This window comes from Monomorium pharaonis, chromosome 7 (genome assembly GCF_013373865.1).
Source record: "Monomorium pharaonis isolate MP-MQ-018 chromosome 7, ASM1337386v2, whole genome shotgun sequence".
Lineage (NCBI taxonomy): Eukaryota > Metazoa > Arthropoda > Insecta > Hymenoptera > Formicidae > Monomorium > Monomorium pharaonis.
This window is the reverse complement of record NC_050473.1, coordinates 18,240,254-18,268,204: the sequence shown is the minus strand read 5'-3', so window position 1 is coordinate 18,268,204 and position 27,951 is coordinate 18,240,254. Positions and strand designations below refer to the sequence as shown.

At 35.9% G+C, this 27,951-nt stretch overlaps 2 protein-coding genes and 1 long non-coding RNA gene across 7 annotated transcripts; 1 reads left to right on the top strand and 2 right to left on the bottom strand.

Annotated features, from left to right (window-relative positions):
- The first annotated feature begins 311 nt into the window (after positions 1-311).
- LOC105827786 (MLX-interacting protein) lies at positions 312-25,976 on the top strand. Of its 5 annotated transcripts, none has more exons than XM_028188711.2 (16): positions 312-762; positions 7,233-7,607; positions 17,231-17,337; positions 18,799-18,872; positions 19,332-19,457; positions 19,674-19,887; positions 20,053-20,148; positions 20,229-20,496; positions 20,603-21,152; positions 21,217-21,396; positions 22,029-22,173; positions 22,513-22,619; positions 22,978-23,441; positions 23,630-23,753; positions 23,868-23,997; positions 24,319-25,976. In XM_028188711.2, the coding sequence occupies exons 2-16, from the start codon at positions 7,249-7,251 to the stop codon at positions 24,438-24,440; spliced, it is 3,066 nt and encodes a 1,021-aa protein (XP_028044512.1). In that variant the 5' UTR covers positions 312-762; positions 7,233-7,248; the 3' UTR covers positions 24,441-25,976. The 5 variants fall into 5 exon arrangements, with proteins under 5 accessions (XP_028044512.1, XP_028044513.1, XP_012521361.1 ...); XM_028188712.2 differs by lacking the exon at positions 312-762 and adding an exon at positions 777-1,084; XM_012665907.3 differs by lacking the exon at positions 312-762 and adding an exon at positions 777-1,117.
- LOC114253776 lies at positions 12,046-17,224 on the bottom strand. Its single transcript, XR_003625244.2, has 2 exons — positions 16,265-17,224; positions 12,046-15,833 (listed from the first exon to the last, which is right to left on the bottom strand). It is a non-coding gene; the product is annotated as an uncharacterized LOC114253776 (long non-coding RNA).
- On the bottom strand, positions 25,534-27,951 carry LOC105827789 (RPA-interacting protein). The gene is made up of 3 exons (XM_012665910.3): positions 27,469-27,951; positions 26,955-27,174; positions 25,534-26,817 (listed from the first exon to the last, which is right to left on the bottom strand). The coding sequence occupies exons 1-3, from the start codon at positions 27,565-27,567 to the stop codon at positions 26,486-26,488; spliced, it is 651 nt and encodes a 216-aa protein (XP_012521364.1). The 5' UTR covers positions 27,568-27,951; the 3' UTR covers positions 25,534-26,485.

Here is a 27,951-nt window from a genome sequence, read left to right as displayed (position 1 = left end):
ATTAACATATTTCGACATGTTCAAACGTTCGAACACGTTTAAAACGAGCGTCAGTCTAAAAGCAGCTCGGAAACACATTTCAACCACGCTCGCTTTAAACACGAACGTTTCAAACGTATAACTAGCCACCCGCCAAAAACAATCGCACACCTTCGTTTCGTACTGGCGCGCATACGGTTTCAAAAAAACCGCGCGCCGGGCGGCAGGCCGTCTTGCCGCGGCGGCGTACGGGATGGCGCGGGGAGGGAAGGGTGGGGGGGAAAGCGCGGCGCGCGTCGCCATTGGTCGGCGGCCGCGGCCGCATTCCTCCGTCAGCTGTGCGTAGTGGCGCGCGTGGCCGCGACGACCGCGGGCGGCCAGTCGAGTACTCCAGTCGTGTATCGCGGGCGCTTGTGGGCAATGCGGTGGACTCGCGCGCAAATGGCGTCGCCGTGCCGTTATGAACGATTACGAGTGCGTGCCGTGCAGTAACGCGTACGGGCCGCGGCGTCCGGGCGCGGCGGTGCCTCGCGGCCCAACTTAAACGCGAGAGGCGCGCGTGTGTGCGTGCGTGTGTGTTGTGTACGTGCGCCGTACGCGCACCGAGTATCCCTCGAGAAAGAGAGAGAGAGAGAGAGAGAGAGAGAGAGAAAGAGAAGGAGCGAGCGTGTGTACCTCCTCGCCGACGGGATCGGGGGAGGAATAATTTTCGGAGCGCGCCTCCGTGCCGCGTCGGCCGCCACGGGGGAGCGGTGACGAGAGTTGCGGCGATAGGTCTAGAAGGTGAGTGCAACGGAGGCTCGTCCTCAACACACTTGTCCCGCGCGCGCGCGCGCGGGTGTGTGTGGTGTGTGTGTACGTGTGCGCTCCGTTGGCGCAATTCATCGCGAGGTGCGCTCGCGCGCACATACGTCGTGCGCGAATTGTTCTCCCGCGGCTTGGACCAACCATCTGGTGCGCGAGGGACGTCGTCCTCTCGATCGTCGCGGGAATGATAGCGACTCGCGGAGGCTTAACTGCGTTATTTGATCCGTGGGCGGTGCGAGAGGGACGGAGAGAAAGAAGGAGAGAAAGAACAGCAGCAGCAGCAGCAGCAGCAGCAATAGTAACAGTTGTGACGGCGAGCATACGTAGAAACGTGCGGGCGATTTCCATGAAACGCGAGGCCAGGCCTCGGCGATAAAAATCGAGACGCAATGAGCGGAATGACGCGACCGCGATAAGGAGAGCCGCGATGCGCCTGAGCTTAATAACGAACGTTTCATCTGGAGCGAGAAAGAAGGAGAAAGAGAGAGAGAGAATCTAAATAGGGGGGAAGGCGAGGGGAGGGTATAGCGTGCTATACGTGAAAAATTAGCGAATGGAAAGTCGTGTGTACACCGTTTTTGTGGCGCTGTGCCCTTTGTTTTTCCCTCCCCTTCTCTTCCTTGTCCCTAGACGCGGAGTGATGTTGAAACGGCCGGACGTTCCATTGCGCCGTGATAGTTTTATCTCAGGGCGGTACGTAAGTCCGATACACCTTGCACACTCGACGCTAGGCCCAAACTGGCGTCGGTGACTTGTATAGTTTCTTTTCCTTTTTCTTCCTTTATCAGACTCACGCGTGGCTTTCGAGTATAGTTAAATCTATTTATTTGCTCTTTTCCCCGTGTCGTTCCCCCCCTTTTTTTTTTCCTTTAAGATACACAATGTAATAAAACGCGTATCCGGCGCGAGGTGATGTCGCCGGGAGGCAAACGCGTTGTAAACAACGCGCGTTCGACCCGATGATCCTTCAGGACTCTCACACTCAATGGAAGATAAGGAATTCGTGAGCCTGTGTTTGCTATTAAGGGTGCCGCTACTCCTGTATTCGCTCTCGACGTAAATATAACCGTGTGTAAATATTATGTGTGGAAGTATCAGAGGTTTTCTTGGCGTTTTCTGACGAAGCGGAGAATAGCGAGGAAGACAGTTCTACAAAATTGTCGTTCCACGTCTTCGCGATATTTCTTTTTTCCTTCTTAACATACATCGTTTAAAAAGTCGAATTTAGAATTCCGCGCGTCCGTCAACACGGACGGTAGTCTCGAATAAATTCAATTGTCTCGAAACTGCACGAATGTACAGGGGAAACGTGGATCGATAATGTTGGAATTAATAAACCGCGCGAATGGGTTAAAATTATGTAATCGTAATGACATCGTTCTATATAATATCGTGAGCTGAGAGAGTCGATCTTAATCTCATATTGTTCTATATATTCTTTGTTAGAAATACCGTGCTCCATGTACCAATTAGATCAAATTAATCTAACGTAATTGCATAATGTTGTGTAATTAACAGATGATTTTATTATTTTATTAGAAACATTTCTATTCGTTTATACAGATCGCTAGATTTTGGCGCGAATTCACAAAGTCGAATTATTATTATTCGCTATCTCTATCTTATCTGTAGTTCACTTATTTATCTTTATAAGTATATTAATAATGTATGTGCATGCGTGCTGCTAATTACTATTTAGTCAGGTTTCATTCTGAAGCGCATCCATCAATCATAGCACAATTGAAACATGTGCACTGAGAAAAATAAGTTGTTAATTTGACTAAACTTTTTAGCTTAACTAAATTTGTTTAATTCAAATATTTATGTACGTCAGTCATACATATAAAGATTTGATTTAACTTAACTAAATTTGTTCAATTCAAATATTTATGTACTGCAGTTATATATATAAAGATTTGATTTAACTTAATTGGTTTAATTCAAATATTTATGTACTTCAGTCATACATATAAAGATTTAAGATTCAAATAATTTACGTGTTTAACTTAAATGAATAAATACTTGAACTAAAGAAAATTTAATCGAGTCGAAAAATTTCGTCAAATTAACATTTTTTCCTCGGTGCAGCTAAACACGCCGAGAGAGATTTTTTGTTAATTTAGGCCCGGATTCCGAAACATCCTCTCCGAGGAAAATTTTCCTCAAAATAATATTATAATAACATGAACTGTGGCCTTTCAGTAAAATATTTTCCTGAAAGAGGAGGTTTCGGAACCGTAGTATAAACCGTTGTGGTGAAAGCTGTAGAATCTCTAAATTGGAGCCGCGTGTAACAAAATTTGCCGACCCAGGTCGGAAATAACAGCGTTGAGATCAAACGGAGAAACGCCATCAACATCTTCATTAAGTCGTAAATCAAAATTGTATTATTTACGTATTTTATTTTTCTCTTTTTTTTCCGTAGACGAACTTAATCAATCTCATTTCGCTCTTGGGAAATCGATATCACCCGCGCGATTGGTTTGAAACAAGATATTCTTATAAAACCCTGATCCTTGCCTTGTACGATACGATGGTCGTTACTCTTTTTTTTTTTTTAGATCCCGAAATCTATAAGTAAGCAACGCGCGCGCTCGCGCGACGAGCGTTAATGAACGAACGGATAAGGCATTTGACTTCGCCTTGCGATAGAGCCGGTTCGAGAGGGTCAAAGGGCATTAAATACTTTACAGATAGCGAGAGGTACCGGCGTGTTACGGAATAGTGTTGAAAAATTGCTTCATCGCGATGATTAAGGAATACTTTGAGAAATCACATACAATGTTTTTGGTTGCGTATATACATATTTAATAATATTGAAAACTAAAATGCACCTTTCGATTGCAAAAATAATTCACCGCCACCGTCACGTGCCTTTTACTGTTACTTTCTACATTTTCAATACCATTTTCGTTTTTAAAACTTACGAAAAGATGTAATGTTAAAATTGAAGGGATAAATTTCCATTTTCATTAAAATAAAAAATCATCTTCAAATCGGACGTAGAAAACGATATTTGAGATTTATTTGAGTTTTCATGTCATTGAAATAACTTCTTTAAGAGAGTTTCGCCACGATTCAAGCAATGATATTTCTGCGAGAAGACATTGTTAGTGAAAAAATGAAATTGCTTTAATGACCATGTTACTGAAACGCGGATATACGAAGGGACACATAACTATCTACGTGCCACGCGCATAAATTATCGTTTTCCACGTATCAGAGGTTGCGCGCACGATTTCGCAAAACACCGTCACATTTCTCTAATGCCACAACGCTGAATCCGCTCGCCGGAAAATTACGCGCGCGAGTTGTCGCAAGTGTATTTGCCGAAGGGAAGGGGGGGAAAGCAAGGCGACCTAACGCGTGCGATCAATCGATTTCTTAATCGGAAATAGATGTTACTTCCGAGATACCGTCGCTGGAATTTAACGAACGCGGGAACAAGGACTCGTGCCAACGGGAAACCGGTTTGTAACGGGCGATGCCATGGGTGATTCTCTTCTTCTTCTTCTTCTTCTTACATCCAATTGATTTCTATCCCAATTGGGACACAGTACGACGCTTTAATGATATCGGAGGGTAACAGTATTTGGGTAAGACTGTGCCTTGATTCTTGAATAAAGCTCGTGTGACTCACAATCGGTGTTAATAGGTCGCGTTAACGGGGGTTGAATCGGGGCTTCGCCCGAAATTTTTGCCGCCCGAAATTCTCCCCCACTTTTCTTCTTTCTGCATTTGTCTTAAAAATAACCTTAAAGCCCCTCCCTCCTCATCTATCTCCTTTCCACCCTTTCACTTTCCACCCTCTATGCTCAAAGTCCTTTCTTCCTTCTTTCCACCCCAGTCCTATCTTTCCTATCCTTCTTATCTCTTCTAGGCATCTTCTTGCCAACTAACTTCCTCTCCTCTCTTTCAACCTCTTTCCAAATTTCACGTCTTCGGAGCGAACGCAGCTTAGTCCCTCCGAAGTTACACGGTTTCTTCTGATTGCCGCACTCCTTCTATTCATAGCGTGCTATCTATATATGCTATATGATAAACTGATGATAAATTCGAAATGCTCTAGAGAAGAGATTTAGGAATCTCGGGAACGATAAAAGCAACATCAGTAAGATTAGTAATAATAACAACAATTGTATTATTAAAATTGAATTGTAATAATGCAGTCGTTGATAGCTAGCTATATTTTATGATTGACAAAATGAAAGGAAAATGGAAATCTAAGATCTGTAAAGAACTATGTTAGTTAGATTGATAGGTATCGCTAATATGTATCATTACACTGAGAAAAAAAAATTGTTAATTTGACTATATCTTGCAACTGAATTAAATTTATTTAATTTAAATATTTTATATATAAATACTTGAATTTAAGTTTAAGTATTTTAGTTTAATACATAAATAGCTGGACTGAAGAGATTTAATTTGGTTGAAACAATTTTGTCAAGTTAACATTTTTTCTCAGTGTAACCATATCAAAATTAATAGTAATGTATATTTTATTGACGACTGTTTTTTTCATATTCACGCAAAGTCCAGTAACAATTTAATAATTAAAAACAAGGTGTAATCTCAAATAATAAACGTTTTGTGTGTGAATCAAATAAATCGCGTATAATATTTAGACGTAGGGATTATCTGCCGCTTAAAGTAGATATGAAATATTAAGGATTTCATTAGAATAGAACATCTACTGTCTTATTAATCCATATTTAACGCGTATAATTAACACGTATTACAAACAACCTTCTCCCTTAATTTCATATTCCCGTTTAGGTAATCAAGTAATCATAAATCGGGACGACGACAGAGGGACTCGAAATTAATTCACTTGAAAGATATTACGTCAGAGAATTAAAGCGCAGGCCTTTATTTAAAATGTGAAAGATCGTCGAGGAGAGGAACTCCACTTCAGAAAGAGAAGTTTTTTTTTTTCCTTTTTAATTCAATTATTCTAAACTAAAGGGACGGGAGTTGAGAGATAAAATGAGAGATAAGGTAATTCTTAGATAAGTCGCACATAAAAGTTTGTATCGGTAGGCTACATCAACGTTTGATCTAGAATTCGTCGCGATGAAAATTGTCCCGGTCGCGCTTAGTCTTATATATAGCTCCGAGAAGTCATTGGCCAGTGGCCACCGAGAATTCTCACGTGTTTGTGGGAAAATTCGACTATAATTAAAAGATGAGGGACACACTGGCTTTTTCGGCAACCGAGAAAGTTTCCGATCGCTTTCCGCCACGTGCTACCACGAAATAAGCTTGTTAAGAAGGCGTTTACTTTCGGGAAAAAATTGAGAGAAGTCGAAATTTTACGAGAGTTTATTTTTCATCTTTGAAAATTAGAGATTTTCATTGATTTTTTTTTTTTATCTTTTTTATAATGCGAGTTTGATCACCAATAGAGCATACATATCTATATTATACTTATAATATTTCTAATTTATATGTTCATGTGATGTCTAAAAACGCTTAAGTCTTGTTGCGTAGTTATTATCGAAATATTATCAGTATAAAACGTTGTTAGATACCATTCCTCTATGAAAATATCTAGGCTTGTTATCGATTCTATAATATTGATAGAGATAGTGCGTCAAGTTGTGTTAAAGTTTTATAGCCTGTACGCAACACACACACACACACACACACACACACACACACTCTCTCTCTCTCTCTCTCTCTCTCTCTCTCTCTCTCTCTCTCTCTCTCTTTCTATTTTGCTCTCTTGAATATGATATATTTAAAAAATGGGGTGTGTTGAGTTGATTTATCGGAGGCTCGATAACTGGGACTTGTTGTGTCTGTCGAGCCTTTCTTCTATCATCCAGACTTTGCTATGCGCAATTTCTTGAAACGAGGTCGTCTAATCCTGCTATACATATACCATTTCGATCCTATTTTGAACCGTGAAGCATAGAGTAAAATTCTTTGAAATTTTTGAATCTATGACAACAATTATTTACAGTGTCGGTAAACTAGGAAGATTTTTGATTGCTTGATTAACTAATAAAGCAAAGCCATTTAATTCTATCTTATTACAACAAGGCACATCTCTCTCTTTCTCAAAATTATGTCGATAAAAATCGATCAAAAAATTTGGTTAAAATATTATAATTTTTAAATTATATTTTATATTATTACAGACTTTTTAAATTGATGTGTTGTTATCATCGGTGTTGTTTATTTATTATATTTTATATATAATTTAGATACAAATACGTGGCTTAAGTAATTTGGAAAAACATTTCATATTGTCGGATTGTGTACTGTCGCAAAATATTATATCACAATTAAATATGAAACGACAATGAAAAGCCTTCCGCGTTCGTATTTCTCAGTCTCCATTTTTTGAACAGATCAAGGACGTTAAATTAGACTTTACTCTCAACGAGATGAGATTCACGCGCGTGTATACCGATGGGGAATTTCGTTCGTGTCCACAGGGGATCGCATGCCGAGATGCAGGCGGAACTGATATACCGAAAACCGTCGACGATGACGAGCCAGGGCGGTTATCATCACGCCGGCGGCGATAACAACAAGCGGGAGAAGAACGGCGGACGGGACTCGCGGGAGGCGATACACTCGGGCCACTTCATGGTGTCGGACTTCGAGGCCGAGGCGCAGGACGACGAGGACGACCTCGCCGTGCCGGTGCCGGACCAGGAGGAGTCGATCGCCAAGTTCTCGATCACCGTCCCGCCGAATTTCTTCCAGGACAGGTTCACGAGTTCGTGGAACAACAAGATCACCTCGCAGCAGCTGAGCATCGAGACGTCATTGAACAAGCTCTTCCAGTGCATGTCCCTCGCCTACAGGTGAGTTCCTCCTTTTCTCCGGCAACGTCCGCAGGTGTCGGCCAAATAAAGCCGCGGCAATGAGTGCAATAGTGAATTAGAGAGCTAATTGGCGATCGATTCATAATCGCGCTATTTTTACTTCTGAACCGTTTAACTTTTTTTTTTTTTTTTACATCGGCAGTGTATGCCCCGCGAGAATTGTTTCACATGGTTTCTCCTTATTTATCTTGTAAAGAGAAAAAAAAATTCCAAATTAAATTATGTATTAGATTATTTAGTATCTATTTAAAGATTTTTTTACTGAAACTTAGAAGTTTATTTTAAGAAAATTGATTAATAGAATTAAGGTATTTCTAATCATTTATATTTATAACACTTTCTATTAATAATATAAAGTAAACACGAATTAAACGAACTATAAAATTAATTTATTTAAAATATTTTGTGCATGACTTTACAATATAATTGAAATATTATAAATAACGTGATATCACAAATGTTAAACCGTGCAACGAACAGAATTGAAACTGATAGACACTCTTCCGTTTCTTTTCTAACAAGAGGTACAGATTTATTGTTCACTTCGAAGACAATTTTTTAATCCAACGTTTGATTCGATAATCGTCAATTTGATTATCGTGTGTGCAAAAGATGCATCTGTTTCAATTTCACTTTCGACACTCCTCGCTTTCCCTCACTCTTTCCAAAACGTCACGTCTGTTTTGGGTATAAATAGCGCGACGGAAAGCTAAAATCAATATGAAACTCATATTCGCGAACGTAATTGCGATGGAAGAGAAGAAGCGTGTTCTGAAAACAAAAAGAGAGAGAGACGCGCACAACGCTCGGCAACCGGACAAATGCTACCCGGTCTGGGCTGGCCGGTAGCATTCCCGCTGATAAAAGACAATTGAATTAATGAAAGAGAGGCCGTAGAACCAAACGACAACACCGCAATTAAGCACGGCCTCGCCGAAGTCTCGCGCGCGCGAACGACGAGCGTCGCCGCATGGGCTTCTGCCGACAATTTCCGTTTTCCTCGTGACGAGGACGACGTCACGCCGGGATTGTTTCCCGTTGCCGTAAACACGTCAGTTAAAGTTAATCCAGGTTTAATTGCGATCCCCGCTGACGCCCAGCTTGTTTTAGAGATCAAACAAAGGAGTGGGAGGAGGGGAAGAAACGAAAATTAACTCAATTAACAGTCATATTTATGGAACTAGGTGGAAATAGAGATCTTTTCTTCTTTTTTATGTCGCATAGATTTATCTCTGAAGTGCAATTAGTGAAAAATCAGTAAAATCAGATGGAGATACACTGATTCTCGGTGGTAGACTTACAACTTGTTAATCTGTGAAATAAATATGATCTTTCAGCGATAACGCACTAACATTGTAGTCGAAATCACTAAGAGATAAGTGAATGCTCACTTATTATCACAGTTATAAGCCCATCACTGCAAATCATTCGGTGATAGAACACGGATTGTCATTTAGAGAGTTTTATTTTTGCAATGTTTTTTCACGAACGTTCTTATTTATGACAATTTTTTTTTACAAAGCGCAGGAAATAATTAACGTCGTGAGAAATTCTACGGGCTGAAAAATTCAATGCAAACAAATAAATCAGTAGTCATGCGAATGTGTTCCTGTCGTGTGCCGACGTATTCGGTGACGTTACAGCTGATTCATTGCGGCACGTTCGCAAGGAAGAGCTATTATAGTCGCACGTGCAGTTTTAACGGTATTCAGTCACGTTTGCGGCCACGAACGGCGATTGTTTTTGACAACTTTGGAAATAATTTCGAATCAACTCAATTAACTTGCAAATAAATTAAAGCCGTGCCGAGCGATCTTTATAATTTTTTTAACTTTTTTTTTAACCAAATACGATTTGTTAAAGCTAGCAAATAATAAGGAAGTTGTTACTAGCAAATAATAAGGAATAACGTTTAACGCCATAAAAAAATTTATTGAAAAGATTGCGTGCCATATTTCTTTTTTACGTTGTGTTTTATATAATTCTTTTTTTTTTATAATAGAATTACACGAGAGGAAATATCTACATTATTTTGGAAGTAATATACAATTCAAATTTCCGCGTCTTTTTTACACGACAAAAATTATATTATTATATTTTTTTATCATAACATCTCTCTGACACGCAGCTTGACATTACATAAGGCCGCGAGTAGGAATTGTCAAGGGAGCAGCTATCATAATCTGAAGGTAACATCAATAATGCAGTTCGATTGGTGTATCGGTAACATTTGATACATTGTAATTTCAATCAATTTCTCGGTATATTCCACGCCGATATCGCGGTGTACGTATCGCACCATCGGCTTCTGTCTTTGATGCTCTGATAAACAAGGGGCTAAATTAATTATATCTTTGGCGACCCTGGAAGGCGAACCGCGTCCCGATCGATCCGGTTTCGTTATCAGCGATAAGGTCTCGAAGAAATCGTACTCTTCCTCTTGATGCATATCAAACGCGATGCAAACGCAATTCGGAATGATCGAATAGAAATTAAACGGCAATGACGCAGTATAAGCAACTATGAAAACAATACTGCAAGTCAAACCAGTGACACACATACATTTTCTTATAAGAACTACTTCTACAGTAAACGAGAGACAAAGTTAAAAAAATGCTCCTTGTGTATCAAGAAGCGTTTACGATGATATCTCTGAATTTTCAAATGTTACAGTACGTTTGAACAAGTTATTTAATATTAATTTATTATTTTTTTCAAGCTGAAAATTCTATTCATAAAAATAAGTTTTATTAACCGTCTTTCAAGTGAATCTGTTTTATTTTTTGTTAACCACGCGTTTTGAATGATAAATTCAAGCTAACTGACAAGAGAGAATTCTTCCATATTAAAAACAGCTTTATTATAGATATGTAATTTTCTAGCGCAGCAGTCTCTTACGTGTTTGAATACGTATTTGAATAACTAGATGTTGATCTAATCGAGACTCGTTACAACTGGGCGTTGTATTACGGAAAAAAGAATAAACGATGCGGTTAAGGATCAGTTTGCACAGTAATGGCTACCGATTGCAACGTATCTGTTGGAATTCTCAGGATGGCGTTATTGTTTCGGTGCAAAATTCACAATAACGTTAGATGCTGTTAGGAAAGTGATTTAGAGTGCTTTTCGAGTGCTTCGAGCATCCGCGATGACATCGGCTTACACTACCATCGATTGGTTTTCGAATAATATCTTTTTGCGAACGTCCTACCGTGCAAACTCAATCCGGTACGTAGAAATTTCAATTAGTTTCTAATCTTACCATTATCGCTCGAAGATCTTGATATCGATCAAATTTTGCTGCGTACCTGTCACGTCGAAACTTAAAACCGTATGTACCGAATTAAAATGGATTCCGTTAAATTTATATAACTAAAAAGGAGCATTTATCACAATAACAAAACCGTATCTGTTTTGCGTAATAATTATCACAGAACATCAGTTGGTATCTCAATTGATTATCATGAAAAATATTCATATTTGCAATAACTGCAAATTGACGTTCACATTGTACGTCAGCAATCCTAGACCGCCAATAGAAACGAAAAGTCGTAGTGAAATAATAATCGTGATGCAGCATTCTATATTAAGATCATTTAATCGCGGATTATGTTTATATATTTTTTTTATAAGTTATAACACTGAAGCTGTTAAATCTCTCTGTATTATGTCGTATAGAAAACTATTGTTTGCATACTGCGATAAAGCATGCTAAAGATATTTTGTTGCAATTTTAACAAACATCATATTTATTAAATTTAAAACGAAAACTCTTAATACAGGATCTATGGAGATTACGTTGAAATTTAAAATATATGAAAATACTGAAAAATTAAAGGTTATTATAAAATTATACTTAATTATATATTAATATAATTAATATAATATATAAAATTATTAAATAAAGTATTTGTGTGTGTGTATATATAATATATATAAAATATAAATTATCTCTTGAGTCTTCCGATAACGAAAAAAAACAAATTTATATATCTATATTGTTGGTAGCATTTATTTACATTATTGTTTTTTCACTTATTTCTTCCTATTCTCGATATAGCAGACCGGCTTACATTGGCAAAACATTAAATAGAATTAATCCGTGAACTTCCGATTGTGTTCTTTATCGCGACATCAGACTGTGTTTAAAAGAAAATATGAATGATCGGGATATTCCATATTTACGTCGTTAATTCGACTTTTGAAATCAACACGCATTAATATCCGTTCCTGTGTCTCACGTTGCATAATTTATGTTAAATGCAACTGAATTAATCGTTGATAGTAAAGATTATTTGCAATAATAACACGGAATGAGTATTCAATACTTCACACTCTCGGCAAATGTGTAAAACCTTATACTTACTTCTTAGTTTATTTTACAGAACAATTTATATGCGTCGTTATCGTGGAAAGGTTTTTTTATCGAATAATCTGGTGTGTCTGATCGAGGACTTGAGAAATTGATTCTCATTCTGATAAAATATTAATCGTAAAAGGAAAAATGAGCTTAGTTATTACTAGGAAAGAAGGTGACATTATGATCCTCCTCCCATACATTTTATACAACAACATTATTAATACAATCAATGTTTTAAATCGAGACTTAACCACTCGCCAATATTGTTCAGTCGATTTTAGGCTGAATAAAAAATTATAAAATATCCAATTAATTAAGATGTTATTCATAAAAGTGTGGCAACACTGTACAGTGAATCGAAAAGAAACAAAAATGGTAATGTAGCTTCTCTATTGAAACAATTTTTAAAAAATTGGTTTTGTGAAAAAAACAATGTTATAAAATTATATATTATGTAAAATATGTAAATTATGCAAATATATGTACACTTTTTCTCTTCAGTATATAAATTGCAGTATTGAAAACATAATAGATGTAAACAATAGATTAGGAATGGAACTACAATCGACTTATTGACTGTTTCGATAAGAAAATTTTGATAAATAATATTAAACCTGTTGAAACGTCAACACATTTATGGGGCTACATTAACAAAATTCCATGTTATTGCTAAACTTTGTATAATTCAAAATGTATAACCGAAACAAAATTTTAAATAACAGAAAACTCAAGTACGTATAATATTTCGTATAATATACTCAAATTAAAAAAAAAAAAAACGCGGAAGTATATGTAATTCGACGCTAAAGTGCAGCAATTTGGGGAAGTTTTAAAAATAAAAGTACCGATCGTTGTGCATTGGTGTATTAGCGCCGTTGCATAACGGCGGGCTACAAACGACTCCGCAAACAATCCGTAGGATTCCTCACCTAATAACGTAGATTTTACGAGTGGCAGTAATGAGAAAGTTTGCTTTCTTCGCGTGTTATCGTTTTACGCCTTACGTCAGCGAATCTGCTGCCGTCCGCTGGTATATTCCTACCGCGGTTATCTTGGCGCGCTTGAAAAATGATGACGATCGCTCGAAAATCAATGTATCGACGGTCTCTGGGTCAGAAACCGTCCGCGAGCTTTTCTCAGGGGTAATCAGGTTGCCGAGCGCGAAATGACACCTTGCTCTTCGGTCTTTTAAGCAAACTCTCGGCAAACGTTTCAGCCATCGGGGATCACGCCAATCTCGATCGCCCTATCGTCCCCGTCATTTGTCTCGAACGGCGAATCGCGAAATCGCGAAAACGCGCTGGAAATTAACACACCGTAAGAGCCTCCTCTTTTTCTCTCTCTCCTCCGCGCGTGTGTCTTTTATCGACCAAGGCCACTGCGTCATCGTGTGCAGCACACGCTCGTATAATGCGTACCGCCGTCGTCGTCGTCGTCGTCGTCGTCGTCGTCGTCGTCGTCGTGTGTACGCGTCAGCAACGTAATACTTCCGCACGAGAGCAAGCAAACGAGAGAGAGAAAGAGAGGCGTGCGCGCGAGATCGAGAATCCGCGTGCGAGTCAAAAGACTCACGGGAGAGACGGACGGAGGCTCGCCCACCTAGCCAATCGGTGGCCGGTCTATTTCCGTTTCCTAGCCAACAACGACACACACCCGCCGTACATATTTATACAGTGATCGATGATAATACACGGAGGGATTATTTAACGTTCAATTTTTCTAGCCGAGGAGCCGCACACCGGCGGCGGCCCTTGCGCGATCTAATCCAGCCAAATATGTGTCGTTCCATAACGAGGAACCTTTTTTTTTTTTAATCTTGATACACTAATCTACGGAGATTCAAGAGATTATTCTGGGACTGTTAAGCTTTTGGAGAATCCTTGTTTTGTTAATAACTATCGAAATATTAATTTTTCCGGAGAATTTTAGTTTATAAATTCAGAAATTTAATCATTAAAGTTGAAAATTTGTTGTAAAATCGATTTATTTATAAAAAAATTGCGTCTTTGGGACGCGCTGTTTAACGAGGGATTAAAGACAGACGAATTTCAGCACGATCTTTGCTCTCTTCTTATAATTCAGATAATTGTTAAGCCACAAGTGCTTAAAATAAAAACGGTATCGAGGGTATTCGTGGCGCATTATCGCGAGCCTTCTTTTGTTCATTCCGCGCGTAGCAGTTTATAATTTATTATTGGTATTTTTTTTTTTACAAATGCAGCCTTGATTAAAAATATTAGGCACTTATATTGTTTCATCTATTCAGAATTCTTTTATTTGTATTACTTATTTTCTCAAAGGGTTCTTCAAACAAAAGATAATTCACATTTCGATTTCTGTTCAAGTTTCTACGGTTAAAAATATTTACGAAAATGCAAGGTGTCTAATACTTTTGGCCAAGGTTGTATTTCTACAAACGCGATATCTGTTTTGCCGCACCATTGAGAGCGTTGAGAGAGTCGAGCATTAAAGTGTCTCGACATACGATAATAATCGGAGCTCTACTACACGATGGTTGATCTCAACCGAACGACGCGCGGCGTAATGAGCAAATAACTCATTATCTGATAATGAGATTCTGTAGCGCTACGTATGTAGTTTTAATGTTGCGAGAATGTGGAATTTGCAAATAAAGACTGTGACTCGCGTATTTTCTGGCAAATAAAATTTGAGCAAATGAAATTATTAGAGCATCGAAAAGAAACACAAAAAAATCTTCATTATAATATTAAATATTTAAACAAATATATGACTGAATAAATATCAGCAATAAATAAATGATAAAGATATTTATTTATGTGAACGACGTGTACGTTTTATATTGTTGCTAGATTAAGCATTAATTTTAATCTTTCCCTTTTTTAATCCCTTTTTTCTCTGCTCAAAGAGTTCCTAGAATTATCACATCAACATTGTTAACATTTCACTATAAATCTGCCCCCGCCTTGAACTCACTCTTAAAATCAATACATCGATATAATGCAATATTGCAACTTTGTCATCTATGATACTAACCGAGGAAATAAAAATAATTAATAACAAAATGAGCAAAGAAGTTTCAATACGTTACAATGTTAATTGTACACTTATCGCTGACACAAGCGTATCAAAGTAAGCATTTAGCTATGGAATAATTTATCGATAATCTATGGAGAAGTTAATTAATCGCTTTCACTCGTGCTACATTTCTATTTCCGTGAAATATTTTTTATTGCATCACATTATGTGTTTCTATTACATCACAGTCGCTAAAATATATACAAGTAAATCTTCAGTCTTTGCTTTAGTTGTAAGTATTATAATATTTTCTTCAGACTAAAATTATTGTTGTAAATATAACAGGAAGAAACGTATTTAGAAGTTGTTTTATATAGCATTTCATATAGTTTCATTAATTCCGCGCGATGAATTAATCTGGCATATATTTTCGCGGACATTTTTTGTAATTTTTTTTTTTAATTTATCAGTTCCCCATTTTTACTGAATACAAACCGAGTTGATAGCCGACTCGTAAGAATTTCGGACGGAAATGATACAAGAATCGTCACGATCATTTTTTTTCTCCGCCGCACTTTCGAGCCATGACCTTATCTAATCTCTTAGAAAATTATAAAAATCGAAATGGCAATAACTCGGAAAGAACTTGGCCGGCCAGGGTCTAATGCCAAGGAGAAGAACCCTCATCATGTTCGTCGCAAAGATAGGAGCAAGTGGAAATCTTCCGACTGCTGATATATTTTCTCTCTGTTGACTCTTCGATATATCGACGAACCAAGACGATAACGAAAAGCTCGCTGACGGGATTTTATAGTTGCGCGTCAGAAATTCAAAATAGACATCTCTTCCTGTAAAAAGATTCACAATGCTAAATTGAATAATAAGTATATTTTAGATTTTTCTACCGAAAAAGTAATTTGTCGATGGAAGAGACATTTATGCCCGTATTCATAGTTAGGCCTTATACTTAAGGCCTCCTTAAATTCATCTTTAGATAATTTGTAGCCAATGAAATGATCCGTAGAGCATCTAAAGATAAACTTAAGGAGACCTTAAATATAAGGTTTGACTATGAATTATAATTCTTTTATATTACGATACTAATTATACATTTTATTTATTTATTTATTTATTATACATAACTACTTAGTATCATCGAAAATTGCAAATATGAGCAATTAGGCTTACGGAATAATTTCAGAAAGAAATTAGAGATTTGTATTATGAAAGAGAAGAGAGAATTGCGACAGTAATAATAATAATAATGATAATACATTACGGCAAAAATGTGATCGAGTGGCAGCATTCCGTTAGCGCTAAAGAGTAATCTTTAGGTGTGCCTTTCATTTTATGCCAAGTCACAAATGCCAGGAAGAAATACGCGTGCAAGCGTGCTGCACCGTTTGTTGAACCCTCGCGCGTGGAAATTCACTAATCACTCTAACTGCGCCTTGGAAAGCTCGCAACAAAGCGCACCGTGTTTCTCGCCGATAAGCCCGCCGATAAGTTTGTCGAAATCACAAACACTCGCCTACACCGACGAATTAAAAAGTTACTGGATACGTCTATACAAAACTACTGCGATGCATCCGTCTGATTGAAATGTTTTGAAAACAGCAGTCTGAATTAACATGTGCGTCCCGTTGAGTGAATTATATTCCAAGAAACATCGTCGACACGATCCGTTAATGCCGTCAATTTTTTTATTGGAGTTCACTGACTCGTATCTTTTTTTCTTACAAACAATACAAAGTATAGAAAATATTGATAATATTATTGTATTAAATCTAAAATTACAGTAAGCAATATTTTAAGCACATCTCTCATGAAGAGAGACAGCTGTAATATTTTACTTTTATAAATTATTATAATTTATAAACCGTACGTAAGAATAATCTTTATGTGATTTTCTTGAAGAAAAAAATTTTTTTTTCCGAAAATTGATCTTATCATTATAATTCGTTTTCCTTCAGACAATTTTCTGAAACATCTCTTTCTGAAATACTTTCAAGATATTCAAGTATCTCAATTTACACGCTACCCTGTACATAAAATTGAAATTATCCCGTGATATACCGTGTACAATTTTTGTTTATTATATTTTATATTGTAGCGAAAAAATTATGATAAATAATAATAAGCTTCATACGTGAACACATAGACATTTATCGTCCATGTTGATTATATAGGATTTGAGTTTTAATTACTACAGTGGGTGACGTATGGGCATTTGGATTTGTTCCAGACAGAAATTGACATCGCCTAAGTGGAATCGCTTCAAAGGCATCAGACTGAGATGGAAGGACAAGATCAGACTGAACAACGTGATTTGGAGATGCTGGCACATGCAGTGTAAGCGAAAAAAAAATAAAACACATTGCACATTTTGTCAGTCAATGTATTTTTAAAAATAAACAGAGGGACTCTCGGGCATATCTTTCGATGCGAATGTAATTTATCGTTACGTGAATCTGTCTTTGCTTTATTGGGAATATGCGGAGTCACACAATTGACTGATAAGCTTCAGGTGTGCTTCGTTATCGTCTCCGTATCGTCGCATTCGCGAACTGGATTCTAATCTATCATCACTCGTTGTTATCGATCAAAACACTTGATATTAAATAAAATGATTCTATTAGTTACCGAAAGTGTTTCTATGTTTAAATATTGTGATTTTCCAATACAAGAATAAAAAAATCCACATAATTATAAAATCCATTTTAAATACAGTATATAGAATTGACATTAAAAATTATAATTTCAATAAATTTTTTAAATATTTTAAGCGATTTTTTTTTAACTTAAGTTCTTATTTTTCTATCTTTTTTTCGGTCAAAATATCTCAATTTCAACGTGCTTTGTTTTGTTGATACTTCGATTATCATGATATATGCAGAGTGCTGCTTATCGAGTTCAGACAGCTACCGGCTGTCTTGCTTATTCGTCGAATGGCCGGATAAGTAATTACTCGTCTATTTAAAGAGCTCCATCGCCGCTTGCTACATTCGCATCAATAGTACTTACCTGGCGCGAATCCAACTTATCATTGCGAACCGAGGAGGTGTATATTTTACGTATGTGTATACACAATTATTGAGCTCTAATGTTTTTGCTCAATTTGTTCGCAAAAAAAACTAATTAAAAAAAATGAAAGATATAAAGATATAATTTTTAAACCGTCGAAGAAAAAAATAATATTATTTGTCTTTTACAAAATTTACTACTTTAAAATTATAAATAAAACTATACATTATAAATAATTTAGTCTATGTAGAAAAAATAATTTGGCAACATAAGTCAAGTTGAGTTTTGGTGCGTATTTTGTTCAATTGTTTAAATTGTAATTAGCTGTATGTAATGTAGCTGTTTTTTTTAATCGGTATATTTATTGTTGATTAAGTAAGACAGTGCTTTTTTTTAACTTTGACTTATCATACGACATGTTGATAATTAGTATAAACATAAAATGAAATACGACAATTGAAATAAATGCGATTTATCGTCTAATAATTACCAATTTGCGGAAACGCGGAGCTTCGAATTATTAACTCGAAATTTTTTGAAAAATATAAAATTGTTTGTCTCTTTTATTATATTAATTTAAATTAAAGTATTTGCAATTTTTATAGATAACTTTTCTCAAGAAGTTTTAAGAAAACAAAGCACATATCGGAGAAAATCTTGGCGTATTTAATTTATTAAATGCAATTGGCTTTATTACATTTTTCGGAGAATTGTGAAATTTATTGTTGCTAATTCATTATCTTTATTCGTAGCATTAGCCTTATCGGAGAATAATCTTTTCTTTTTTAGTTATATTGAAGCAGAACACACTAGTGTGCCAGTTTGCATCACCACTTGATGTCGATACTCACAACAAGCCCGAGGTATGTCCGCCACATCTAACTTAAAACTTAAACGATATATCTTGACTTTTATGAAACGTAAATTTAATAAACTCCGTAGAAGAGTTGCAAAAGATTAGTGAATTGATCGTTATAATTTCCTTTAATACCCATTCGATCTTGATATCAGCAACAAATCAGGCACTAGACGTCGATATGAATACTTATTGAATAGCAATGGTTCGTTATTGTACTATTCGGTTTTGCCCAATTACGCAATTATAAAGTATATCTTTATCGCAATTGGCGACAGCTCGTTTGATTAGATAATTCGTAGCGGTCTATAATTCTTCGAAGTGTCGCTAGCGGATTGCATACGCACAACATCGTATATTTGAAGTAGTGATCTGAGTATAAGCTCGTGAAGTCGTAAAATGTTTTTACGTCCGCTAATGAGAATTGCGCTTAGTGAGCGTGAATCAACGGCGTATCTCTTATCAGGCGGTGGTCTTAGAGGGAAAATACTGGAAACGAAAGCTCGCGGCCGTCACAGCAGAATACAAGAAATGGCGTATGTTCTACCGAAACAAGATTCTTGGCTGGACGAACAAAGATGGTACAGAGATGGTATGGGCATTTACGAAAACATATGTTATATAGATTAAAATATTTGAAGAAATGTTTAGTTTAAAAGATAAAAGAATAGTACAAATAGTTTAATGAATTTAAATAAATTAGATCTTGTCGCTTCTTTGTCGTTATATTTGCTTGAACAAAGATAGATTTGGTTGGTTTTTAAATTTATTTAATAAGTGAAACGAATGCAAGATGGACTTCTTTCAGATGGAATCAATGGATATGCTGGATTGGGGAGGTGTGTGTGGGACCACGGGTAATTTCGGTGCGGGTACGGGAAATGCATACGGGAATGCGAGCGGTGCTTCAGGCGGAGAAAGCATGATGGTTGACGAAGATTATATGGAACTGATGACCGATACCCTTTTTTCAACCATTAGTTCGAATCAACCAATATACTTCCCAGATCCTAGAGAAATCGGTAATTTTTTCAAATTGTTTAATCTGCAAGATATCCGCTTGTATTTCTGAATTTGAAAAATTCCTTAAAGCTTAAACTTATTATATTTGACGATTGTAGTAGTAAAATTGCATTATTTGTAAAAGTATGAATATTATAATGTAATATGAATATGTGATTCGACAGCGCGAGGTGCCAGCTTAGCAGATTTTATTCAACCTAGTCTGGGCCCCTTGCAACCGAATTTGGACGATTTTATGGACACTCTAGAACCGTTGCAAGGTATGCAATAGTAACATTTGACCTTATATGAGATTGTTTTTTGTACGATGTTTCTCACATGCTCTATATCTTGATTCAAGAATTCCTAAACTCGAAATTGCCTCCCGTACCCGAAGAGGACGATATGTTCCGGAATAGTAGTCTAAATACTAATTATTCAGATTTAGACTTGATGACCCCAGTTAATCAAATAAATGAAATAGGCGAGGATCCGACGATAAAAAACGAAGAACCACCCTCGCAACTGCCTCGGGAAGAGCAAGAGGCCAGCATGCAGAATCTCCAGTATACCGCCAAGATATATACTCAGCATCAACCTGAAGCAACGAATGTTTATAGGAATAACATGTGAGTATATTACGAAATGATTACGCGGATAAGCAGATAAAGAACAAAGTCCGAGGTCCGAATATCCGGATCTAAATTCATGGATATATTACTCTTTTCCATTTAGAGTTATGAGTGAAGATTACACTCTTCAGCCGAACTTTGAGGCGTCCATCACTACGTCAAATCAATCCATACAAGAAAAGACTAGAAGTAGCAGAGCGACATCGCCGAGAAACAGTCACTTGATACAGCAGCAGCAGCAACAACAGAATATGTATCAAGCAACCGCGCAGCAACAGAATTCGAGCTTCCAATCGCAGCAGGCACAATCTTACGCGATGGAGATTCAGGCAATACGATTGACACCGGTGCAAAATCAACCGCAATCCGTGCAAATTACGACGTTGAACGACCAATCGGCAGTTAACACCAGTCAGATGCCTGCAATCACTGCCGTGCCAAATTTGGTGACAGTACAGCATAATTATGTGCCAGCAGTCAATTCGCAGCTGCAGACCCAGCATCAACAAACAATAAGACCTTTACCGACAGCCTCGCCCATGTCCAGTAAACCTTACAAAATTGTTCAGCCGCAGCAGCAGTGCTATAAGTTTCCGAACCTCGTACAGAATCTTAATGCTCAACCGTGTAAATTTAGCACCAACACCTTCAAGGTAAATAAACTAACAGTAACGCTTGTTGTGGCAGAGTATACGGAATTAATGTTTATTTTTTCAGACGCATCCCACACAACAAGTAGTATCGGTTCCTTCGACGGAGCAATCATCACAGTCACAGATATTGCTGCAATGCAGGTCATCTGGTTTGGATCTTACCGCGTCCACTTTGCAAACCAAGCTGTTACCTCAACCGACGACGTCTAACACGGAGAAAGAAGAGATTTTTGCCGTACCTAAGGTCAGTTCTCATATTCAGTATTCACATTGAAATACAGACCGGCAATTTATTCTGACAGTTAAAAAAATACACTAATCTTCAATTTTTTAAATAATGTGTTTAATCATCTGTATTTTATTAGTACGAGGGTGCAAGCTTTAAAAATCTCTACAATACGCTAACTTTCAACGGATTTTCAGGCCCGATAACAAATCTCACATTGTACACACGAAAATAAATGAAAAACCTCTACAGACGACAGACTCGCACGCGCGACGGTATAGCATTCTTAGTCGACATCATCGCGAACCAATCGCAATCGCAGATTCGCATAGCAAGCAAATCGGCACCGCGAGCCAAAACAACTTCTGAGCCGCCAATTACGCCAAGTGCTTTTAGGTCCTCTCGACTAAAATGACGACTTGTAATCCTATTGATAATCGTCAGGGAGATTTTGTCTCTCAAATAATGATAAAGCAAAGAGCCAGAAGTCCGCGAACGTTAGTTCGTCCGCTATCCTTTCCGCTCATTCCTCGACGTGCTTCGAACACGATGTTTCACATTATTAATATTTCAAGTGTATTGGTCGAAATATAGTTTCAACTATATTATTAATTCAGTAATTATAATATTAAATTATAATTTTTTTTTAGTATCAAATAAAAGGGAGGAATAGATCACGAAGTAGCTCCTCTTTAATGGCGCCTAGGATACATCCACCACCGCTAGTATCTGCAGTGAGCGATCCAGCCCTAAATCTAAATAACAATGTTTTACTTGCACATTTACTCACAAATAGTACGTATTTTCATTGTAATCTTATCCAAATGTAAAACTATAAATGTTCCGTTGAACGTAATTACTTTGCACAACATGTCTTTACGATATTAAATTTAATTTAAATCTTATAATAATAATTTAAAAAAAATTTATTCTTATATAATTGATCGTACGTTTGCCAATTATTCGTATGTTTTATTACGTTATTGATTAACGACTGCCTGTTTTGTATTCCTATTTCAATGTTTTTGTTATAATAACGCAGTAAACATAATTGTCGAATCTTGTGCATGAAAATAAATCAAAAGTTTAATGATATTCTCGCTTATGTATCTTTATTATTTATCTTTGCTGTAGAAGTAACGCAAGTAACAACAGCGCAACACATCACGACGTCAGTGACTGTACCGACAATGCAGACTTCTAGTATACAGCAGACTTCTAGTATACAACCACAGCAACAGGTATGTCAGAAAAATGTCAATCAATTTATACGTAATATATATAATCTTAAACTTTAAAATTGAATTATGGGTACAGGTCAGATCGCTTTCGATCAAAAGTATTTTGAAATTTATTTCAGAAGTAATTATAGTGCATTTTATTTTTTTATCCCCCCCCCCCTTCCCCAAAGAAAGAAGTACAAACATTTGTTCTGAAAACTTGAAGATGTTTTTAGAGATTTTTTTGAACCACTTTAAATAAATGAAAAAATAATTGGACACGAGATATCCATGATTAAGTTAATAAGAACTCCTTTTTACATCGTATTGTAAGGGTTAATTTGTTCAGGATTAATAATTTCAGATTGATATCTTTCAGACAATGCAAGCCACAGCCCATCAGATTCTCTTAAATACAAACAATCAGACGCATCAGTCCCATAATAGTCCAGTAGGTTCACCAAAAGATAGCAGCTCTAACGCACACAGTCCTCAGGGTTTAAGTCTTAGCCCTCTACACAGTCCAATGAGCATAGGCAGTCCTTTATCACCTACTCGTGGATACATGAAGAATGAATCGGAAAGGGGACAGTATAAAGAGCAAAGGCGAGTCGGCCACATTCATGCGGAGCAAAAGCGCAGATATAATATCAAGAATGGATTCGACTTACTGCACAGTCTGATACCGCATCTTAGTCAGAATTCTAATGCAAAACTGAGCAAAGCCGCGATGCTACAGAAAGGAGCGGATTATATTCGGCAGCTTAAAGCAGAGAGAAATCAATTAAAGGAGGAAATGGAAAGCTTGAGACAGCAAATCGAGTGCCTTAATTCATCTATTAGGTATATTCAAGGCTTAAATAACTTAAAGACTTATAAATTTATTATTATTCTAATAAATTTTATTAAGGAAATATTATAAATAATAGTTATTAGAAGTATCTATTTAGCATAATATTTACAAACAAATATATTAGATATATATACAAATAGAGTAGTCTTAAATGTTTTAAATAATGTTATTCTTGCAGTAATTGTCAATCTATGCTCCCTGCAACGGGTGCTCCAGTTTCTAGACACAGAACCAGTAAAATGAAAGAGATGTTTGATGAATATGTACGTGTGCGCACGCAAGAAAACTGGAAATTCTGGATTGTATCCTTTTTTGTTTTTCCAGCGTATAGTATACTCACATAAACCGTAATATTCAAAACATTATTTTTAAAATATTAGATTTTAAAACATTATTTTCCTCAATGTAATAATTAGTTCAGTATATTGTTAGAACCGCTGATGGTATCCTTCAATACTTCAGTTTCGACTGCAAGTATCGAGGATTTATACAGAAGTACATTAGTGTGGGTTGATCAACATTGTTCGCTCGTCGATCTCAGACCAGGTTTGTGTAAAGAAGACGTTCAAAAAGATACTCCCAAAACACATACATTCCCATTGCTTTTAATGATATAAAATGAATCCATATAATTCGCTTTAAATCATTATTCTTAAGCTCTCTCTAAAGACTACAATTTTTCTAAATAATTATTAAATATATTTTTTTTAATGTCACAGCTCCTACACGCTCCTACACAATAATATGCAAAAATAAAAATATAATTTAATTTTAAGAATAAAAATACAATTTATAAATAATATATTAAGAAACGCAAGCAATATAATAATAAATGTACAATTGTACTGACCAAGATATTATTTTCAGCTGTTTTGAATTCTCTAAAATCTCTATGTACTGCCACTGATATTCTATCAGACCCAACCCGCCTTCCTGAAGAAGCGCTCGCGGCAGTTAATCGAACGGAACGCCGACGATCCATGCAGTGATCGAGTACATGAATTCAACAGCATGTTTGTATAAAAAAAAGATTTAGGTATATATATGAACGTAAGGGATTATAGTTACCGAATAATTTAAGTTAGTCTATGCAAAACAAAAAGAAAACATAAACATTTCGGTTAATCAGTAACTGAAAGATAGACGAAAAAATTAAGTGCAATTCCTCTTTTTATTGCAATATCACGTTAAAGTTGTAAAATCAATAATGACAAATTATATAAGAAACTTTTATAGATTTGAATTAATAAAATATATATACATACTATATAGTTATGTTGCAGTATGTATATTGATGGTGTACAATATATCATTGGTATGGCACAATTATTCGCAGATAATTATTTTTTTTATAAAAAAAATGTCTGTACTTTTTCTCATTTATTTCACCCAATTCTATGTGATACTTTCATTAAAGTAAAATTTTACACAAGATAAAAAAAATTCTAATATCTTCACAGAGTAATTTATAAAACATACAATGAAGAAGAATTACTATATATATATTTATATCATTTTTACGCATAATAAACATATATATGATAAATTTATTCCACTGCTTTGAGGGATATTCTTCAGCTTAATAAATACGATTAGGAATATAATTTAAAATTTGATAAAAACATTATTAGGTTTCTAAGATTTTCACTTTTGTCTTGAAAAATGTTTTACGTAACTTATTACATAAGTGATCATAATTAGAAATTATCATAAGGTAGCTATTAAAACAGTACAAGTCATACTGTGAATAAATTTTTTTTAGCTTTAGAGTTTTTGCGGAAGTAGACGATGAAAGATAAGTAATGTGTTAAAAAAATAATAAAACCAGTGCCATAAGCGTTCTGAACTGTAAAGACAAATAAAGAGTTAAAAAGATACATTTTGGAGAAATGTGACTCAAAGAGTAAAGATGCAAATCATTTTCTTAATGTAACTTATCAATCATTTGATAATTATGCTGCTATTAAATTATATTGCACAACTACACCAATAAGAGTGGTGTAGTTGTGTATATACTTTATATAATTTATGATTGCGTGACGACGATAAAAAGGGGGTTGCTCGTAAGTTACATGTTCACACTATTATTAAAATGAGATCTTTAATATGAAAATTCATGTGATAATGTACAAATCATTTGCAAAAGATTTGAACACCGAACGTAGCTTAAGCTACAAAGGGCTTCTGCATATTGTAACGTTATGTTGATATAAAATATTGTATATATAGTCTGATGTTAAGAGAAGACATAATTCTTTAAAAGTTGAATTTCTTTTCAAATTGACACTTTATTGTCAATTGATACTTCGTTCTGTTGATTTGTTTTGTTTTAGAGCATAAAGAATATTTTTTTATATACAATATATAGATGCCCACACTCAACTTACATCGTGTATGTACAATGCATAAGTGATAAATAATATAAGTAAACTCATCGAAGGGATGTTTTTTTTTGTACAATATGTATCATATAATCGTAAAATTCCCATGTTATTATTCAGATGTTATAACAACATGAAGAGATCTAAACTAGTGCATTTTTTCTTTACACCTTCTCATGTGACCGTTGCTTCTATTATAAACAATTGTACTAAGAATGTTTGAATATTTATATTAAAATTAAAACAAGCAAAAAATTAAAATACAAATATGTTATACAATCTTTTATAACATTCGAAAAATGTTTTTTTGAAGTAGTTTGCATTGAAAATGAAATATCAAAGGTTGTCATAATGAATATATTTATTGTTTGATGTAACTTGGTAACTAATTTTTATTCGATTTTTATAAATTGAAAAAAAGATACATAAATTAAGTTTATAAATATTTCATTATAAGAAAGCCTAATGCCAGAAGAATTATAATTAGCATTAAAGCTTATTCTATATAATGCAAATTATAATTACATTTCTTTACAATTATTATCTCCATCTTTGGACATGGATATTGATAGCATTTAATATTTTTACACAAATGTTAATTATCCAGCAGTTTTGTTTTCATTTTGAAAAATTAAAGACCACCAAATAAGTAATCAACAGATTAGTGCCAAAGTGGAACAATCATGGCACGTCAGATACAAATTGAGATTACAATTATCAGGTATTATCAAGAACACCGGCGTCTTGACACAACTAAACGCATGGGTATTTACACTCTTGTTAATTAAATGCCTCACTTCCTGTATGGTACGACCTGTCAATTTTAGTCCGCAGACTAGACAACTCACACAATTATTTTCCTCTGTTAGTATCGCTTTCTGGCACATAGGACAGAACACCTCTCTATTCTCGTTGTCGGCATATGTCACTAAGTATTCAATTTCATCTTGTAAAAGCTTCTCATATTCTTGGAATATCCATTGTTCTGCAACAATATTACTTTCTATCAAATCTATGTTATATAGTATATAATATATACCACAAATTATCGATAATTATGAATTACAATATATCAATGAATTTTACTAAAAAATGTAATTGAGACTTTAATGCCGATCAAACCTTGCTCATAAATAATTTCGTTTTCTAATTCAATTGCCTCTTCCTGAGTGAGAGGCTCGTCAATCTCTTTGAACGTTCCCTTTGTCATTGTCAGATTCTTAAATTCTTGATGTACTATTTCTGCTAATGTGTCCTGCACATGTGTCGATTTAGGTTCCAAGCTGAATCTGTGTTTGTTAAATAACTGACCCCGCTTCTCTCGCATTCTCTGGCGACATCTCTAAAGAACAAAAACAATATGACCAAAAAAAAGAGATGAAGTCTTATATGTAAATGTCACGATGGACATTGCATTCTCGTAAATCTTTCAATAATTTTCTAATATATTTTATTATAGGTTTATTTGGAGGTCACAATATTAAAATTAAAGATATCAAGAGTATTAAACTTTGATCAAAGAAAAAAAAACAAGCACGCGAAATATTTTACACGCACGAGAATATTTATTAAAAAATGCTTGTTTTTGCTATGAAAAATTTTGAAAGTAATGCTAGGTAAACATTGACTTCCCAACCTCTCGTAGCACATCCTGCAGCTTGGGCGCGCCGTGTCTGATTTTATTCGCGCAATCTCTGTTCCTTAATTTCGATGTTGTTGCAGGACTGAGCGCCATTGTCCTGCCGAAGAAAATTGGAATACGCGACCAGGAAGGCTCTTTTTTCGAGAGAGATGTGTCAAATCAGTCCTCTACTCCGGAGTCCGGCACAGCTGGGTATGGCTGGGTACAATGCGAATGTAGTATCTCTCGCACATGCGCAATTTTTCGGAGTCTGCATCATTGTGCTCCAAAATTCTCTATCTTGCAGCCAATCAACGCGTTGGAAAAGTTTGTCGTACGACAGGTAACCCTAAACGTGAGCGGAAGAACGCGGCGAATACAACTTGCATTTGTAAAACGAATTACGTAATCAGTATTTGTAAACGATAAACTTGCATGCCCGATTGCAAATATGTTAATAACTTCCATAAATTATGAAAAAATAAATTTACATTGTGC

Bases quoted from the DNA above. Each gene is read 5' to 3' on its own strand.
- LOC105827786 (XM_012665906.3), top strand. From the start codon at position 1,340: ATGGAAAGTCGTGTGTACACCGTTTTTGTGGCGCTGTGCCCTTTGTTT. The intron at 20,497-20,602 runs GTGAGTATATTA...TTTTCCATTTAG, and splicing joins AATGTTTATAGGAATAACAT to AGTTATGAGTGAAGATTACA. The intron at 23,754-23,867 runs GTATCCTTTTTT...TGTAATAATTAG, and splicing joins AAAACTGGAAATTCTGGATT to TTCAGTATATTGTTAGAACC.
- LOC105827789 (XM_012665910.3), bottom strand. From the start codon at position 27,567: ATGGCGCTCAGTCCTGCAACAACATCGAAATTAAGGAACAGAGATTGC. The intron at 27,175-27,468 runs GTTGGGAAGTCA...TTTGTTCTTTAG, and splicing joins TGCAGGATGTGCTACGAGAG to AGATGTCGCCAGAGAATGCG. The intron at 26,818-26,954 runs GTTTGATCGGCA...ATATTGTTGCAG, and splicing joins CGAAATTATTTATGAGCAAG to AACAATGGATATTCCAAGAA.